Raw genomic sequence first — 19852 nt, 5'->3', positions numbered from 1 at the left:
GCCATGGTGCATCGCCAATGTAGGATGTTCCAACCTTGACCTCCGAAGGCTTGCAATGAAGTAAGCGGTATTCTGCCTTTCCAGGGAAAGGGGATGGGACTTGATATACCGCTTTTCTGTGGTTACAAGCAAAGCGGTTTACATATTATATAAAGGTATTTATTTTGTACCTGGGGCAATGGAGGGTTAAGTGACTTGCCCAGAATCACAAGGAGCTGCAGTGGGAATCAAAACCAGTTCGCCAGGCTCAAAGCCTTCTGCACTAACCACTAGGCTACTCCTCCATTCTGTATCACTTGTTGTATTATATCCAAAATGGAGGTCCAATAAGGCTGAACCTTTGGGCAGGTCCACCAGATATGGGGAGGGGGAGATGCAGCACTTTTACCTCAGAATTGTTAACATGGGTTGTGTCCTTCCTCTTTACCTGATCTTTATAATAATTCTCCATGGACTGCAGCTCATCCTCAAAGCGTTTCTTCTGTGCTTCACGCTTCTCTTTTGCGTACAGTCTCACCTCCCGGAGTCTCTGTTTCTGGATTTCTAACCCTTCTTCAAAGAGGTTCTTAAACATCTACTTAAAAAAAAAAAAGAGCAAATATAAACCAAACCAAAGAATGAGTGCAAACCAGTACCACTATTCACCCTTACTACAGCAGTGCTGTGTACACACACACACACACATTAATAAAAGTGACAGTCCATGCACCATAGAAATAACTATTATAAGACAACTAGTAAAAAAAGGCACGTTTCTGATAGAAATGAAACTGGTGCTAGCAAGGTTTTCCTCGCAGTTGCAGCTTGGCCTCCTGCCTCCCTCCCTGTCATGTGAATTCCAGGCCCCCCTCCCTGTCCTCAGAGTTCAATGCTCCCCTCTCCTCGGAGTTCCAGCTCTCCCTCCCTCGGTCTCTTTGGAGTTCCACACCCCCGCGTGTCCGTCCCTCTCTCTCCTCAGAGTTCCATGGCCCCTACCTCCCTCCCTCCCTCCCTGTCCTCCGCGTTCCAGGCCCCCCTCCCCTTCAAGATCCAGGACTCCCCCTGCCGTTCCAGTTCCAGGACCCCCTCCCTCTCCTCCCCCTCCTCCCCTGCCCTCCGAGTCCCATGCACCCCCTGTCGTCCGAGTTCCACACCCCTGCGCCTCTCTCTCTGTGCCCTCCGAGTGGAAGCAGGACATGTGCGGCTGCCCCGCCCCTTCGGAAGTGCCAGCTGTCTCTCCTCTGAGTTCCACCGCCCTGCGCCTCCCTCCCTCTCTCTGCCCTCCAAGTGGAAGCAGGACGTGTGCAGCTGCCCCTCCCCTTTGGAAGTGCCGGCTGTTATTTAAAACTTCTTACCTCCTGGTCCACCGGCAACAGTGAAATTGAGCAGGCACGGCATGGTGCTTCACACTGCCTTCGCTTCTGTTTCAGCTGTTCCTCTGGTCCCGCCCTTTCGCATACAGGAAATGAGGGCGGGACCAGAGACAGAGCTAAAACAGAAGCGCAGGCCGTTTTTCAGCGCACCTTATTAAAGGACCCCTTTGTTCTTTATAATAGTCTTTACCATTTTGCCGTCGGTTTCACCGGTCTATAATTTCCCGGATCATCTCTGGAACCTTTTTAAAAAATTGGCGTTGCATTGGCCATTCTCCAATCTTCCGGTTCCATGCTTGATTTTAAAAGATAAGTTACATATTGCTAACCATAGTTCTGCAAGTTCATTTTTCAATTTTATCAGTACTCTGGGATGAATACCACCCGGTTCAGGCAATCTATTACTCTTCAATTTGTCAAATTGCGCCATTACATGCTCCAGGTTTATGGAGAATTCATTCAGTTTTGAACACCATTTGGTATCTCTCTCAAATCTTCCTTGGTGAAGACTGAAGCAAAGAATTAATTTAATCTCTCCGCTACGGCTTTGTCTTCCCCGATTGTCCCTTTTACCCCTCGGTCATCTAGCGGTCCATCTTTTGCTGGCTTCTTGCTTTTAATATACCTAAAAAAAGTTTCTACTATGTATTTTTGACTCCAACGCAAACTTTTTTCAAAGGCCCCCTTTACCTTCCATATCAGCGCTTTGAATTTGCCTTGCCATTCCTTATACAGTTGGATCCTTCTTCCATTTTCTGAAGGATTTTCTTTTAGCTCTAATGGCTTCCTTCACCTCATTTCTTAATCGTGCCGGCTGTCGTTCGGCCTTCCTTCATCCTTTTTTAATACATGCAATAAAACTGGCCTGGGCTTCCAAGATGGTATTTTTGAACAGCATCCATGCCAGATGTAAATTCTTGACTGTTGCAGCTGTTCCTCTAAGTTTTTTTTTTTTTTTTTCACCGTTCTTCTCATTTTATTGAAAGCTAAATGCTAACGTATTGGATTTCCTGTATGTACTTACTCCAAAGTCGATATCAAATCTGATCATATTATGATCACTGTTATCAAGTGCCCCATCACCATTACCTCCTGCACAAGATCATGTGCTCCACTAAGGACTAGGTCTAGAATTTTTCCTCCTCTTGTTGGGTCCTATACCAGCTTCTCCATAAAGTTTCTTGTAAGTACTGAAGTTAGAGATTCTCTTGTAAAAGGGAATCTGTACACCTTGGGCAGAAAAATAGATGTTCATTCTCTCAACAAAGGCTTCTAGCTGTAGCTCCCCTACACAAGAATTCTTATAGGCATATTTTCAAAGCACTTAGCCTTCCAAAGTTCCATAGGTTTCTATGGAACTTTGGAAGGCTAAGTGCTTTGAAAATGAGCCCCATTAGTCTTTCTTGGCCTCCTTAACTCAGGCACTCATTAGAACCTGGTGAAACTGACTGCCAAAGCTATATGACCATTACCACTAGACTACATTTTCAAAGTTTGATGTCACCAAGTGTTAAGTCCAGGAACTTACGCTCTAGTACTTCATTCATTAGTCTTTTAAGAATACCGACTTGTGTAGTTGGAATAGCCTCCCATCATGTCAAGTATGCTTCTATGTTGATCTCTTTCCAATGTGTCCATCAACCTAGTGATGCTGGACCATTGCCTTTCAAGACAGTGTGCTTCCTACTTGTTCATATATTTGAGAGGATTGCAGCAGGATTGTGGGGCCTCCTAGGTGATTTTCTCAACAACACTTAATTCTGCTCATGGAATCCATGGCAGAGAAAGGTTCTCCAGCTAAAAAGGAACTTACCTACCACTGCTGTCTTATGCAATGAGCTGTGCATGCAAAAATATGCCACATATGCTCAACTGTCCTATTTGAAAAGCGAATGGTGTGCTGCAGTCATGATGGAAAAAAATTAAAACTGAATAGAAAAGCTTATAAAGAGAACAGCTAATTTGTAAAACAACGGGTATAAGAGATTGTGAATCTCAACCATTAAAAAAGTAAGCTCTTCTGGGATGTCAGGTCAATACTCATATTCGGTAAAACAAAATACGAAAGCGCTAAACCCTTACAGAAAAAGCTGCATTGGCTCCCACTCAAAGAACGTATCACGTTCAAAATATGCACCCTAGCTCATAAAATTATTCACGGAGACGCACCAGCCTATATGTCAGACCTGATAGACCTACCACCCAGGAATGCTAAAAAATCATCCCGTACATTCCTTCATCTTCACTTCCCAAACTGTAAAGGTCTTAAATACAAACTAACGCATGCATCAACCTTTTCCTACTCAGCTGAGCACACAATTCTGGAATGCGCTGCCGAGCAACTTTAAAACGATCTATGAACTAGCTAACTTCCGAATTCTACTGAAGACTCATCTCTTTAACAAGACATACAACAATGACCAACAAATATGAACTCCTATACACATATCCAGAACTGCCTCTACAATATTTACTTGCTAAACTATTATGTTTTTCACTATCACGTTACCTAAGATCCTTTTGCTATTACAAAATGTATATTTTCTTATATAATTCTTATACATTTCTTACTATGTTTGCTCGTTAAAATACTATTATGTCTTATCATTAGCATGTTACCCAAAATCCTTGTTATTACTAAATGTATACTTTCTCGTGTATTTCCACTACTCATGATGTATTGTAAGCCACATTGAGCCTGCAAAGAGGTGGGATAATGTGGGATACAAATGCAACAAATAAATACAACCAACACCATGGATGGAGTACAAAGTGCCTAAATCTCACTTTTAAAATCAGAATATGTTTATGATTGAAATATTTGAAAAATGTGATGAATTATTAAAATAACATTTTAAATCTAAAAGAACTGCTACACTTCAAAGCAGGGCTGTACATTTAATGTGCATTACAATTTTAATACAAGTTAATATCTTGCTCCCTCATTGCCCCCTTTGTGGGCTTACCTGGGCTGCAAAGACTGGCTGCTGGGTCAGCCCTGCTGCTGTGCTCCCAAGGCTGCCAGGGAACGTGGAGCCACACACCCGTGATCCAGAAGTAACCGTGGAGCAGTGGTGCTGGAGCCAGCTCGCAAGATCCGGTTGTTAAATTTTGGCCGGACTTGCAAGCCGGTTGTTGGAAAGGGCGAGCCGGCTCTCCCTCCCTCCGCCCTCCGGATCCGGTCCCTCATCGATCCTACCTTGAATATTGAATTCTTCGGGGCAGGCAGTGTTGCCTGCCCGCAGCTATCGCTGACTTTCCTCCGCCGCCTGTTTGTGCTTTAAAAATGGCCGCCGAGACTTCCAGAGGCAGCCTCGCGAGACTTCTGTAAGTCTCGGCGGCCATTTTGAAACGCGATCGGGCAGCGGGCAGGCAACACTGCCTGCCCTGAAGAATTTGATGGCCAAGGTAGGGTCGGTGAGGGACCGGATAGGGAGGGAGGGAGGAAGCAGGAGAATTTGCGAAACGAGTCGGGAGGGGGTGGCAGGGGAAAGAAGGGAGCTGCTGGCCATGGGTGCATGCAGGGCAGGGGAGAGGAGGGTCACTGCTGGCCATGGGTGGATGGAGGGCAGGGGAGAGAAGGGTCGCTGGCCATGGGTGGATGGAGGGCAGGGGGAGAGGAGGGGAGAGAGAATAAATGCTGGACATGGATGGAGGGGAGGGAAGAGTGAGGAAGGAGATAAGATAAGGAAAAAGGAAGAGAGGAGAAAAACTGCACATGGATGAAGAAAATAGGCAGAAGCTGAGGACCAGAAATGAAGAAGAAAGGAGGAAAGGAAAGAAATAAATGGAAAGGAAACCCTGGAAACGGAGTTAAGAGGACAGATAGCAGCAGAATCGGGTACTGGGCCAGCATGATCAGAAAAACAGTCACCAGACAACAAAGGTAGAAAAAAATCATTTTATTTTCATTATAGTGTTTGGAATATGTTCCCTTTGAGAATCAGGTGCTCAACATTAAAAGTTTATATTTATTTACTTATTTATGGCATTTTATCCCACATTAAACATGAATTAGATTGGAACCTGGGATCATTTAATTTTTTTTTTCCTGGACAGAGTAATGCATTGCCCCCCCCCCCCCCCCCCCACTGGCTATAGCCAGCTCTGCAATTTTGGGGGGCGCAGAGGTGGATGGGGGGGCGCCGAGGTGGACCATGGAGAGAGCCTGTTAAAAATTTACCAGCACACCACTGCCGTGGAGGTATGAGTCCGTGGCACTTTGGGTCTGCAACAAGGCTGGAGAGGCTGTAGGCAGCAGCACTGGTTCTCTCTCCTTATACCTGCTCCTCTCGGTCCTCCAACTTTGCCTTCAGCACTGCTTCTTTCAGTCTCTGTACCGTACTGCCTCCTCTGAAAGAATTTTCCTGTTTCCAGGCGGGACACTACAGAGAGGTTTCGGGCAGCTGAAAGGAGCAGCATGCTTTCAGCGCTACAGCACTAAAGGCAAAGTCAGAGAGGGCTGAGAGAAGAGAGACAGGAGGATGTGCCCATGGAGGGGAAGGAAAGGGGAGAGAAGAGAGACACGAGGACAGTCTCCTCCTGTCGAGACTGTGCCCATGGAGGGGAAGGAAAGGAGAGAGAAGAGAGACAGGAGTTGCCCACGGAGGGGAAGGAAAGGGGAAAGAAGAGAGACAGGAGGAGACTATGCCCGTGGAGGGGAGGGGAAGCGAAGGGAAGGGAGGGGAGGGGGAGAGAAGAGAGACAGGAGGAGACTGTGCCCATGAATGGAATGGAAGAGATAGAAACTAGACAGATTTGAAAAGGAGGAAACAAAATGAATGAAAAGAAGGAAAAATATGCATGAAAAATGTGAAAGATGGATATAGGGCAGGATGAGAAAGAGAAAAAAGAAATAGTGAATAGACAGGAGAGCTCAGGGCACAGTGAAACAAAACCAGAGACAGGGAACAAGATGATTAAAAAGATAAAATCTTCAGACAACAAGGGTAAAATAAATGATTTTATTTTTAGTTTAGGAATTGACATATGTCGGGTTTTGAGAATTTACATCTGCTATGTATATGTTGCACTGTACAGGAGGAAATGTGAGGGGGGACGCTTTATGTAATTAATCATGTAATTAAAATTTTTAATCAATGTACAGACCTACTTCAAAGCATGAGGTTTAAAAAGAATAGTACTGTCCTATTTAAAGAGAAAGAGGCAAAAATAATCATCATGGTTACAAATGCAAAAACCAGAGCTTATGTATTTCAGGAGGATACATGTAAAGGTTAAAAGGCTTAGTGGCTCCTAGTGAGAGTGGAGCACATACTGATAAGAAAACCTGGAGGAGTCACCTATGTGAGGGCAGAGGTCACAACAAGGTCAAAGCAGTTTTCAGTCCCCACTACCCTAATGGTAGCAATGTGAATTGGTGGGTTCAGAACTGGTTTGTTTGAGTGCCTAAAAATTGAAAGTACACTCAAATCGTTTGTATGTGAGTATACCTATGAATTTACATGCATATATCAACTGCACGCAATAAAATGTGCATCTAAACGAACAAGTAGCTCAAACACACAAAAAAAAAAACAAGCACTAACCAAACCTTTTTGGTCCTGCTCATCCCTACTTAATGCCATGACCTGAGGCACTGGAGGATTAATACAGAGTTGTCGGGTGCCTCAGATCTTAAGTGGGTTTTTTTTCTGATTGCAAGTCAGAAAAATGGAAGGCCACCACCATAACAGAATGAGTACTTGCCCCACTCCCACCGCCGCTACCTACCCGTTCCTCACGCGTACGGGCCCGTAGCATTTTGGCCCGCAGCTGAACATGGTAATCCTCATAGTACTTCTTGGCCCGAATAGTCTGCTGTCGCCTCTCTCGTACTTTATTCTGCATAGACTTCTGCTGCCTTATAAGCTCCTTGAATTCTTGCTATATCGATGGGTGAAAGGGGAACAGAAGGAAAAAAGGAAATTGATCTATGATTTCCATATGGTGTTGATACAAAGAAACTATCTTAAAAAACAACTAATCAATATGGGATGGATTTTTTTTTTTTGTTTGTTTCCTCCTGCTTCTTTGGTCTTCCAGCTCAATCAGAACCAAGACTCTGCTGAGCTATGGAATCAAAAGCTTTCATGTACAACCACCCAGACCTCCCCCCCACCCCCGTCATTGCACCAAGACTCCTTCCCAAGCCCTCCACTCATGGGCCCTAAGTATTACTATTTGGACCCAGGGGCTCGAATGCAGCCTCTGCATTTATTTATTTATTTTATTTTTTGTTACATTTGTACCCCGCGCTTTCCCACTCATGGCAGGCTCAATGCGGCAGGCAATGGAGGGTTAAGTGACTTGCCCAGAGTCACAAGGAGCTGCCTGTGCCTGAAGTGGGAATCGAACTCAGTTCCTCAGGACCAAAGTCCACCACCCTAACCACTAGGCCACTCCTCCGACTGGCACAAAGGCTATATGGCCTATCCAATCTGCCCATCTACTATCTCTTCCGCTCTGCTCCCCATTAGCTACCTGCGGAGGGGATCAACGCCAAGCTCTTCTGTACAGCAGTGCACCACAAAGCCGGCCCCAGCACTACTAGTTGGATTGTTTAACCTGTGGTTATTTTACTATCATAAATGTGGATTACAAATTACTTCATGCAGTTACTGAAAAAGGAAAGTAGTTATGTAAAGTAATTTATTTATTTTAAAAATGTATTATTTCTGTTCTACATTAAAATCTACATTAAAAACACACAGAATTACAAAAGTTAATCAATCAATAAAAAGTAAAATTATAGTCTTGTTATTTAAAAACAAAACAAAACAATAACACACAAAATAGACTGTTACGTGACTGCAATCTAAGGGAAAGGAATCAAGCCTAATTTTTAAGATAACACAAGGAAAACAATTTGTAAATGAGTCGCAAGGAAAGTGGCTCTGAACAGGAATAAAACAGCAAACGTACCAGTCTCTGATTGTGGCCCTGTTCCTTCTTAATAATTTCAACCAAGAGGTCATGTTTCTTCTGTGTTGTTTCCACCTTGTAAAAAAATGAAAAACAAATACAAAGCAGATAAGAGAAAAACAATCAATCCATCTTATAATTTTGCAAATAGGGGATAATTTTAGAAGAGGTAGCCTATGTGCCTTATAGTAACAGGCTTATAGAATGACCCCCAGTAGCGCACCAATTTACACCTGCTCCTAAGGAGTGAATGTGAATGTATATATATATATATACACCGTATTTTTCGGACTATAAGACGCACCTAGGTTTTAGAGGAGGGAAATAGGAAAAAAATTTTTTTTCCTTTTTCCCAACTCTAAAACCTAGGTGCTCCGGTGCATCTTGTCCGAATCCCGCCCTCCCCCCGGCCCTGTCACCACTTCTCTCTACTCACGCGATCTTCCCTGGTGGTCTAGTGACGTCGGGGCAGGAAAGAGCCCCCTCTTTCCTGCCCAGCGCGCTGCTCTCCATCCTCCTGTATGCATTGCTGCCTGACGGTCTCTGCGAGATTCAAAATGGCCGCCGAGAATTGAAGTCTCGGCGGCCATTTTGAATCTCGCTGAGACTGTCAGGCTGCATACAGGAGGATGAAGAGCAGCGTGCTGTGCAGGAAAGAGGAGGGTTTTTCCTGCCCGACGTCACTAGACCACCAGGGAAGATCGCGTGAGTAGGGAGAAGTCTACCTTCGGACTATAAGACGCACCCCCCATTTTCCTCCCAAATTTTGGGGGAAAAAGTGCGTCTTATAGTCCGAAAAATACGGTATATATATATATATATATATATATATATATATATATATATATATATATGCATTGTACATCACAATTCTGCCCTAGTTCCACCCAAACTGTGTCCTGGAAACACTTACATTTAGGGCCCTGTTTACTAAGCCACGCTGTAGGCGCGCCACTAAATATTAGCGAACACCAATGCTAGAGACATCCATATTTTCCTATGGGTGTCGCTTGCATTAGCAGATGCTAAAATCACTAGAGCACCTTAGTAAAAGAGCTCAGGACCGTCTTACCATTTAGCGACTTTTTTGCACATGGCCCTGCTTTTCTGCCTGTCATGTATGCAAATGATGCCCCTCTAAATCTCTGCACATCGTACCCTACATCTCTCTGCACTCTTCTGGACCATGCCTGCCCAGATTAAAGGGATCACCACAATCAGCACAAGCTGTATGGATGATGGAAGCCAAATTTAGGCTCTTAGGTAGAAAGCTGAAATCTAGATCTTCCAAGGTAGCGTTTTCAGAAATGCTCCCCGTTCCATGCGTAGGGCCCGAGAGACAGGCAAAGCTCCAAAGTCTCAATGCATGGTTGAGATGATGGTGCAGGGATGAGGGATTTAGATTGGTTAGGAACTGGGCAACATTCTGAGGAAGGGGGAGCCTGTTCCGAAAGGACGGACTCCACCTTAACTGGGATAGAACCAGGCTGCTGGCACTAACATTTAAAAAGGAGATAGAGCAGCTTTTCAACTAAAATGGGGGAGGGGAGAAAAGCTGACAGTCACCCAGGAGCACATGGTTCGGTGTGGACTATCCTTGAAGGATACAACTGAAACAGGATCTTTAGGGAATCCCGATAGAGAGGTTTCAATAATGGTGAAAGAAAGCCAGGAGTGTTCAATGGGAGAACAGAATAAAGGATGCAAATTATCCCCATTAACTTCAAAGCAGTCTGTAGATGCAAGTGTCTATATACAAATGCTAGAAGCCTTAAAAATAAGACAGGAGCGGGTGGATTTATATAAAACAAAACTGAAATAATTTGTATAATAAGTAACCGTTATAGCATTATCATCGGGTTGGAGCGTTCTTCTGCTAAGTACTCACTGTCTGACCCACCATATGTGAGGACTAATTGTATTGTATCGAGCTGAGTATGTAATGTTTTGCTTATACAATGCTTAATAAAGACGTCTACAAAAAAAAAAAAAAAAAGACAGGAGAATCGGAGTTTATAGCACTAAATGAAGACATAGATGTAATAGGCATTTCAGAGACCTGGTGGAAGGAGGACCATCAATGGAATACTGTAGAGTTCTTTTACAAAAGCCGCACTAGCGATTCTCGGTGAGGCAAATGAGAGGAAGCCCATTCAATTCCTATGAGCTTCCTCTCAGTTGCTGTGTGGGAAATTGCTAGTGCGGCTTTGTAAATGAAGCCCAGTGCTAGCGTGGTACAAATTATATTGCAATTTTTTTATTACGAAAAATCAAAGCAATACAATATAAACTTCAAGCATAGTGTATATACAAATTTTCTTGTCTATTGCTCTGTTTAAATACAACATTTACAATTGACGGCCTTAAGATAATATGATCCCCTTTCCCTGCTCCCCCTCCCACCCTCTTACCCCTCCCCCTTCCCTCCTCCCCCTCATCACCTATCTCCCTCCCCCCCCCCCCCACAATTATCCCATGTTGTACACCATACACTGTAGTTGTTATCCATTATTCTATGATAAGGTATTAACAATGAGACCTCGTCCTTTCTGAGTCACAGCAGCCAGACTCATCTTCGGAAAACCAAAATATGAAAGTGCAAAACCCTTACGAGAGAAGCTACACTGGCTCCCACTTAAGGAACGCATTACTTTTAAAGCATGCACATTAGTCCACAAAATCATTCACGGTGAAGCCCCAGCCTACATCTAACAGATCTACCACCCAGAAATGCTAAAAGATCATCCCGAACTTTCCTCAACCTCCACTTCCCTAATTGCAAAGGCTTGAAATACAAGGCGCTGCACGCGTCAACCTTTTCTTACATGAGCACGCAATTCTGGAATTCACTGCCGCGCAACCTGAAAACGACCTACGAGCAAGCCACCTTCCGCAAACTATTGAAGACCCATCTTTTTCGGAAAACTTACGGAAAGAACCAAAACACATAAAGCCCACACCAGCGGTTCAATAATGCATCAATATAGCCACTCTGAATTCTCATCCCCTGTAATCTCACCACACTCATAGCTCTCACAGAAAATGTATACCATATGCTTTCTTGTTGTTATGTACTGCCCCTTTTAGTTTCCCGTTGTTTCCCCCAATGATTCACTGCTCTTTTCCATTGTTATATTCCTTAATGATACTCTGAGTTTGTCTCGCATAATTCCTCACAATGTAATCCATAACCGAGTAGGAACAAATTGTATTTCTATCACTCACAACTTATTGTAAGCCACACTGAGCCCGCAAAAAGGTGGGAAAATGTGGGATACAAATGCAATAAAATAAAATAAAAAAATAAAAAAAATAAATAAAAAAAATAAGTAGCATCCCCATATTTTAAGAAATCGGATTTTCCTTTTGCAGTGCCCTTTAGCCTCTTTTGCCTCCCATACCAGTAATTGATGTACCCGGTTGCCCCAATGCCAAAAAGTCGGTGGATTGGCCGTAGTCCAATATTGCATAATACATTTCTTAGCATGGTACAAATTATATTGCAATGATAGAGTAGATCATATTAGGTGGGTGGGGGGTTGCGCTATATGTTAAAAAAGGAATTGAACTGAGACAGCAAATCTGTCAAGCAAAATGGCCAACAAAACCACAATAATTCTGGTCAGTTTCCAATCTGTTTTGGGGTTGAGGAGACTGAACACGTGGCTCTGTGTCATTTTACAAAGTGAAAACTGCCGATATGAGTACTCCATTACCTGTTAGGAGATTTGTCAAAAAAAAAAAAAAAGAGATCATTCAGAGATCAAAGCGACCACATCTGACCTGCAATTAATTGGAGCGGAGGAGAGTGGCCTAGTGGTTAGGGTGGTGGACTTTGGTCCTGGGGAACTGAGGAACGGCGTTCGAATCCCACTTCAGGCACAGGCACAGTCCTTGTGACTCTGGGCAAGTCAGTCACTTAAGCCTCCATTGCCCCATGTAAGCCGCATTGAGCCTGTCATGAGTGGGAAAGCGCAGGGTACAAATGTAACAAAAATAAAATAGATACTATTGGAGATTCTACATGGAATGTTGCTACTATTGGAGATTCTACATGGAGTGTTGCTATTCCACTAGCAACATTCCATGTAGAAGGCTGTGCAGGCTTCTGTTTCTGTGAGTCTGACGTCCTGCGCAGGCTTCTGTTTCTGTGAGTCTGTCAGACTCACAGAAGCAGAAGCCTGCGCGACCACATTAGTGATCTGCAAGGGCCGACTTCTACATGGAATGTTGCTAGTGGAATAGCAACATTCCATGTAGAATCTCAAATAGTAGCAACAGTGGAGGAGTGGCCTAGTGGTTAGGGTGGTGGACTTTGGTCCTGGGGAACTGAGGAACGGAGTTTGAATCCCACTTCAGGCACAGGCAGCTCCTTGTGACTCTGGGCAAGTCACTTAACCCTCCATTGCCCCATGTAAGCCGCATTGAGCCTGCCATGAGTAGGAAAGTGCGGGGTACAAATGTAACAAAAATTAAATAGATACTATTGGAGATTCTACATGGAATGTTGCTACTATTGGAGATTCTACATGGAATGTTGATATTCCACTAGCAACATTCCATGTAGAAGGCTGTGCAGGCTTCTGTTTCTGTGAGTCTGACGTCCTGCGCAGGCTTCTGTTTCTGTGAGTCTGACGTCCTGCACGTATGTGCAGGACGTCAGACTCACAGAAGCAGAAGCCTGCGCGGCCACATTGGTGATCTGCAAGGGCTGACTTCTACATGGAATGTTGCTAGTGGAATAGCAACATTCCATGTAGAATCTCAAATAGTAGCAACAGTGGAGGAGTGGCCTAGTGGTTAGGGTGGTGGACTTTGGAACTGAGGAACTGAGTTCGATTCGCACTTCAGGCACAGGCAGCTCCTTGTGACTCTGGGCAAGTCACTTAACCCTCCATTGCCCCATGTAAGCCGCATTGAGCCTGCCATGAGTGGGAAAGTGCGGGGTACAAATGTAACAAAAATAAAATAGATACTATTGGAGATTCTACATGGAATGGTGAAATTAGGCCTTACCTGCTAATTTTCTTTCCTCTAGACCCTCCAGACCGGTCAAGACGCTTGGGTTATGCTCGCCTACCAGCAGAGGGAGACTGAGAACACTAACTTCAAACTATGTACATATAACCTGTGCCTAGCCTTCTGTCGTCAGTATACACTTAGCAAAGCAGAAACCAAAAAACCTGAAACAATAAAAACAACCCCTGTACCTGGAAAACCCCTAGTCAAACACCAACAGTGTGCCTCCACAGACGGAACGTCAAAACGCCCCGCTCTGTAGAGTCATATAGTCAAAGAAATTCTCTCCGACCACCTAAACTTGAAAGGATAGTCATAGCAGAACACGGCTCAAAATCACTTCTGATAATCCACAGACTTCTGATAATCCACAGGGCGGGCTCTTGACCGGTCTGGAGGGTCTAGAGGAAAGAAAATTAGCAGGTAAGGCCTAATTTCACCTTCCTCCTCAACCCTCCAGACCGGTCAAGACGCTTGGGAAGTACCAAAGCAGTAGAAACTTAAGGGTGGGATCCTCGAAAAGCAGAAGACAACACCGCCGCTCCAAACCGAGCATCCTCCTTTGCCTGAACATCAAGTTTGTAATGCTTCACAAAGGAATGGATGGAAGACCACGCCGCTGCCTTACAAATATCCTGCGGAGGAATAAAACTACTTTCCGCCCAAGAAGCAGCTACCCCCCGAGTAGAATGAGCCTTAAGCACCGAGGGCACGGCCCGGCGTTTCAACAAGTACGCCGACGCAATGGTCTCCTTCAACCACCTAGCCAGAGTAGCCTTGGAAGCTGCTGCCCCTTTTTTGGGACCTCCAAACAACACAAACAACCTATCCGATGCTCGAAAATCCTGCGTTCTGCGCAAATAAGACCGTAAAACGCGCCGTACATCCAACTTAGCCAGTCGACGTTGCGTAAGATCCCCAGCGCGATCCCCCAACACAGGCAAGGAAATCACCTGGTTGACATGAAAAGCAGACACCACCTTAGGCACAAAGGAAGGAACCGTCCGTAAAGTCACTTTCTCCTTAGCAAAAGACAAAAAAGGCTCCCTGCAAGACAGAGCCTGAAGCTCTGAAATCCTACGCGCCAAAGAAATGGCCACCAGAAAAACCGCCTTCAAAGTAAGATCCTTACATGTAATGGATGCCAAGGGTTCAAACGGAGGTGCCACCAACGCCTCCAGGACCAAATTTAAATCCCAAGGCGGGACCAACGGACGACGAGGCGGCCGAATCAACTTCACTGCCTTCAGAAACCGCCCCACATCAGGAGAAGCCGCCAAGTAAACTCCCCGAATCTTACCTCTAAAACAAGACAAGGCCGAAACCTGCACTTTCAGGGAAGAGAGCGACAGCCCCCTCTCCAAACCATCCTGCAGAAAATCCAAAACTTCCACCACCGAAGCACACAAAGGAACATAATCCCGCTCTTGACACCAATTCTCGAAGATGCGCCACACCCGCACATACGCCAAAGAAGTAGACCTCTTGCGAGACCTCAACATCGTATCAACCACCCTGGGCGAAAAACCTTTCTTTCTCAACCGGTGCCTCTCAAGAGCCAAGCCGTAAGCAAAAACGGAGAGGGATCTGCCATCTCTATCGGCCCCTGAACCAGTCGCACCCGAGGCCCCAAGGGAATCGGATCCTGCACCAGCAACCGCATCAGATCTCCGTACCACGGACGCCAGGGCCAATTGGGCGCTATCAGCACCACTAACCCCGAGTGCCGACCGATCCGCTGCACCACGCGACCCACCAGCAGCCACGGCGGAAACACGTAGAGCAACTGCTGAGTTGGCCACGGAACCACCAACGCGTCGATGCCCTCGGCTCGCGCGTCCCTTCGACGACTGAAAAACCGAGACACCTGCGCATTGTCGGCCGACGCCATAAGATCCAACACTGGCCGACCCCACTGCAACACTATCCGCTCGAACACGGAGGGATGGAGAGCCCACTCTCCGGGATCCAACGTGTGTCTGCTCAGATAATCCGCACTCACGTTGTCCACCCCTGCCACGTGTCCCGCCGATAGACTCTGCAGATGAACTTCTGCCCAGGACAGCAACTCTGCCGCCTCTACGGCCAACCCGGGACTCTTCGTTCCCCCCTGTTGATTTACATAGGCGACGGCCGTGGCATTGTCTGACAGAATCCTGACTGCCTTGCCGTCCAGAAGACTCTGAAAGGCCCGAAGAGCCAACCGAATAGCTCGCGTCTCCAGGCGATTGATGGACCAACTCGCCTCTTCCAACGTCCAACGCCCTTGGGCCACCTGACCCAGACAATGAGCCCCCCATCCTGACAGACTTGCATCCGTGGTCAGCACCACCCAATCTGGAGTGTCCAACGGCATGCCCTTCACTAGATTCGGAGAGTGGAGCCACCAGCGAAGACTGCACCGAGCCACCTCCGGCAGTGAGAGCCTCTCCTCCAAACTCTGAAACTGAGGAGACCAACGAGACAACAACGCTACCTGCAACGGTCTCATGTGGGCCCTGGCCCAGGGCACCACCTCTATTGATGCCGCCATCAGACCCAGCACCTGAAGATACTCCCGCGCCACTGGCGCCCTCTGAGCTCGGAGGTGCCGAATCTGAGATTGCAGCTTGGAAATGCGGGGAGCTGTCAAAAACACTCGGCCTTTCTTCGTGTCGAAACGTACTCCCAAATATTCTAGAGACTGCGACGGAACAAGGTGACTCTTGGCCAGATTGACAACCCATCCGAGCGACCGCAGAAAAGACACCACCCGGCCGGTGACGTCCTCGCTCTCTGACTTTGATTTGGCTCGGATCAACCAGTCGTCGAGATACGGATGGACCAAAATGCCCTGCAAACGCAGCGCAGCCGCCACCACTACCATGACCTTGGAAAAAGTGCGGGGCGCCGTTGCCAGGCCGAACGGAAGAGCACAAAACTGAAAATGCCTCCCCAACACCACAAAACGAAGAAACCGCTGGTGTGCCTCTAAGATGGGAATGTGCAAATACGCCTCCGTCAGGTCTAAAGACGTTAGAAACTCTCCTTCCTGAACCGCTACAATGACCGAGCGTAACGTCTCCATTCGAAAGGAAGGAACCTTCAGAGCTGCATTGACCCTCTTGAGGTCCAAAATGGGCCGAAAGGCGTCCTCCTTTTTGGGGACCACAAAATAAATGGAATAACAACCCTTTCCTCGCTCTTTTGAAGGAACCAGAACCACTGCTCCTAAATCGACCAGACGCGCCAGAGTCTCCCGCACTGCTCTCACCTTGCGCCTGGAATGACAAGGGGACACGAGAAAGAAATCTGGCAGAGGACCGTCGAACTCTAACGCGTAGCCGTCTCGCACAATCTGCAGCACCCACTGATCTGAGGTGATCTGGACCCACCTCTGGTAAAACAAGCGCAAACGCGCCCCCACGCGAACCAGAGGTTGGGTCCCCAAACCATCATTGCGAAGGACGGGACACTCCGTTCGCTCCCGAAGCGGACCCGCGCCCTCCACGGCGACCACCTCGAAAGGACTGAGTTCTTTGGAAAAACCGACCCCTAGTCCCCCCCGAGGACCTGCCGGGCCGATAACGACGAGCTTCCTGAAACCGACCACGCACCGCGGACCCCCTAGCGGCCTTAGGGCGAAGCTCTGGAAGACGAGGAACCTTAGCATCACCAAGACCCCTCACCAACTTATCCAACTCTTCTCCAAAAAGCAAAGAACCTTTAAACGGCAGCGAACACAGCTTTGCCTTAGAAGCAGCATCAGCCATCCAGCCCCGCAACCACAGGGCCCGACGAGCAGCCACTGCCAGGGTCATGTTCTTAGCCGAAGCCCGTAACAAATTGTACAGCGCATCAGCCATGAAAGACGACCCCATCTCCAACTTTGCCAAATCTTGAACTAAAGAAGCCCTATCCGCCGGTGGGCTATCCAGCAGCCGCTCCGCCCAGCGAAAACACGCCCGGGCCACCAGACCTCCACAAACTGACACCTGCAGCGCCAAGGCAGACAAATCAAAACTCCGCTTGAGAAACGTCTCCAATTTCCTGTCCTGTGGGTCCCGCAACGCGGCCCCCCCATCCACAGGAATAGCCGTAGCCTTAGTCACAGCCGTCACCACGGCATCCACGGTCGGAGGCCGGAGGGATTCTCTATCCTCCTGCGGGAGCGGGTACAACTTAGCCATGGCTCGAGCCACCTTACACTGATCATCTGGCGAACGCCACTCCTGGGTAATCATTTCCCTCAGATCCGCGTTCATAGGAAAAGTACGTGAAACCTGCCGGATCCCCTTAACCAATGGATCCTGCGTCCCGGCTGTCACTGGAGCTGACGCCTCAAACTTGAGAGTCGACGACACCTGTTCAATCAGTTCCGTCAACTCATCCCGGTGAAAAATGCGAACTACCGAAGGGTCCTCCCCAGGCACCGCAATCTCCTTCTCACAACCAGCCAACGGCCCCTCATCCTCCTCCAGGGGACTAAAATCGCCCTCTGACTCTGGAGGGGAAAAACTGTCCAAGTCCTCCGACCACTCTACACGTGGTCTCTTCACACTAGCCCCCCCCCCCCCCCCCGTTCCCAGACTAGGGGGCTCCGCTCGCGTCGGCCCTGCCTGCCAGGCCTGGAATAAACTCCAGATGAAATCCGGCAGGAAACCCATCCGACCAGGAACGTCCCCCCCATAAAAACCTGACAATTGACTGCCCATAAGTCCTCCGACCAACTCCGGGCCTTGCGATGCCGATTCCAAAATGGCGGCGGTTCCCGCCAAAATCGGGACCGCCGCCGCACTGCTACACTGAGACGCTGCCGGCTCTGGGGGGCCAGACGCGGGTACCTCCGCCGCTAGCACCGGCGGAGCGGAGGAAGATGCCTTCGGTTCGCCACAATAACGGCAGGAACCGCCAACCACGTCAACCCCCCGGCGCGCACAAGATTTGCATCGGAGCGGCTTTCCCGACATCGCGCGCCAAACTAACAGCTGACAGCCCGAAACCTCAATCACCCGGAGCCTTCAATAGCAGCGCCCCAAAACAGCTGAACAACTCCGGAACCCCGGAGTGCAGCTCACTTAGCTCTCAACACCATCTGGGCCTTTGCTCTGAAAGAATCTTTTTTTTTTTTTTTTTTTTTTTTTTTTACAAACTTTATTGCAGAAATTGAGCCCTGCTGCTGCTAAACTATACGGCACTCAAGGCTGCAGCACAGAACTGCAGCCGAGGCACAAGCTGCCCAAACGGGAGAGCCAGTTAGGGGGAGGGACCCGGCCACCCGGGTGTGACACCCCAAAGGGGACAATGGCAGGCCCCACCGGACCCACCAACCCCCAGCACACTAAGTCTTCCAGGCACAGGGATGAAATCTAAAAACAGATCCAAGAAACTTCTAACAAAATCTCTGAATCCTACCAGACCGGACAAGCTGCACAGGTTGCCTGTCTACCCTCTGCTGAGACTGAGAAAATACTGACGACAGAAGGCTAGGCACAGGTTATATGTACATAGTTTGAAGTTAGTGTTCTCAGTCTCCCTCTGCTGGTAGGCGAGCATAACCCAAGCGTCTTGACCGGTCTGGAGGGTTGAGGAGGAAGTTGCTACTATTGGAGATTCTAAATGGAATGTTGCTATTCCACTAGCAACATTCCATGTAGGAGGCTGTGCAGGCTTCTGTTTCTGTGAGTCTGACGTCCTCAGGCTCACAGAAGCAGAAGCCTGCGCGGCCACATTGGTGATCTGCAAGGGCCGACTTCTAGTGGAATAGCAACATTCCATGTAGAATCTCAAATAGTAGCAACAGTGGAGGAGTGGCCTAGTGGTTAGGGTGGTGGACTTTGGTCCTGGGGAACTGAGGAACTGAGTTGGATTCCCACTTCAGGCACAGGCAGCTCCTTGTGACTCTGGGCAAGTCACTTAACCCTCCATTGCCCCATGTAAGCCGCATTGAGCCTGACATGAGTGGGAAAGCGCGGGGTACAAAATGTAACAAAAAAAAAATTCCTCCTCCAAGTAGAAAACATGTGTTTGGTCAGCCCAGGTTGGTCCCAGCCCCCCTGCCCTTTCTCAGTAAAATGCAGTCCGAAAGGGTAAGAAAAACTCACTTCACTCAGCAGCTTCACCCTGCTCCTGTCTTCCTCGGAGGCAGATTTTGTCAGTTGCTCCAGCTGACCTAGCTGGCGTTTCCACATTTGATTCAGAGTGTGGGGAGAGATGTGCAGGTAGGGGAATTCTTCTACCAGCAGAGGAAGGAGGTCATTGTCTTTGATTTTCACTGTAAGATTGAAGGAGAAAAAAAAATCACACAAAATTGTCAAAAGGGAAAGATCCTTCCATGCCTCTGTATCTTGACCTGAGCAGGGTTGGTTAATAGAGTAGCAAGATTCTAGAATTCTAAAGAATAACAAGATTCCATGCAGAATTTCAAAGTGTAGCAACATTCTATTTAGAATCCCAAAGACTAACAAGATTCCATTCAGAATCCTAAGTACATAAGTATTGCCATACTGGGACAGACCGAAGGTCCATCAAGCCCAGCATCCTGTTTCCAACAGTGGCCAATCCAGGTCACAAGTACT

General features: G+C 47.4%; 1 protein-coding gene across 1 annotated transcript in view; it reads right to left on the bottom strand.

Moving 5' to 3' along the window:
* Positions 1-19852, bottom strand: part of CEP95 (centrosomal protein 95) — a 96683-nt gene that overhangs the window by 19384 nt on the left and 57447 nt on the right. The window contains exons 17-20 of the mRNA XM_030208432.1: positions 19379-19548; positions 8277-8351; positions 7086-7238; positions 428-574 (exon numbers count right to left, since the gene is read on the bottom strand). Of these exons, the coding sequence (XP_030064292.1) occupies positions 428-574; positions 7086-7238; positions 8277-8351; positions 19379-19548 (545 nt within the window). The remainder of the gene's footprint in view (positions 1-427; positions 575-7085; positions 7239-8276; positions 8352-19378; positions 19549-19852) is intronic.

The sequence above is a fragment of the Microcaecilia unicolor genome, chromosome 6 (genome assembly GCF_901765095.1).
Source record: "Microcaecilia unicolor chromosome 6, aMicUni1.1, whole genome shotgun sequence".
NCBI lineage: Eukaryota > Metazoa > Chordata > Amphibia > Gymnophiona > Siphonopidae > Microcaecilia > Microcaecilia unicolor.
This window is presented reverse-complemented; position numbering and strand designations above follow the sequence as displayed.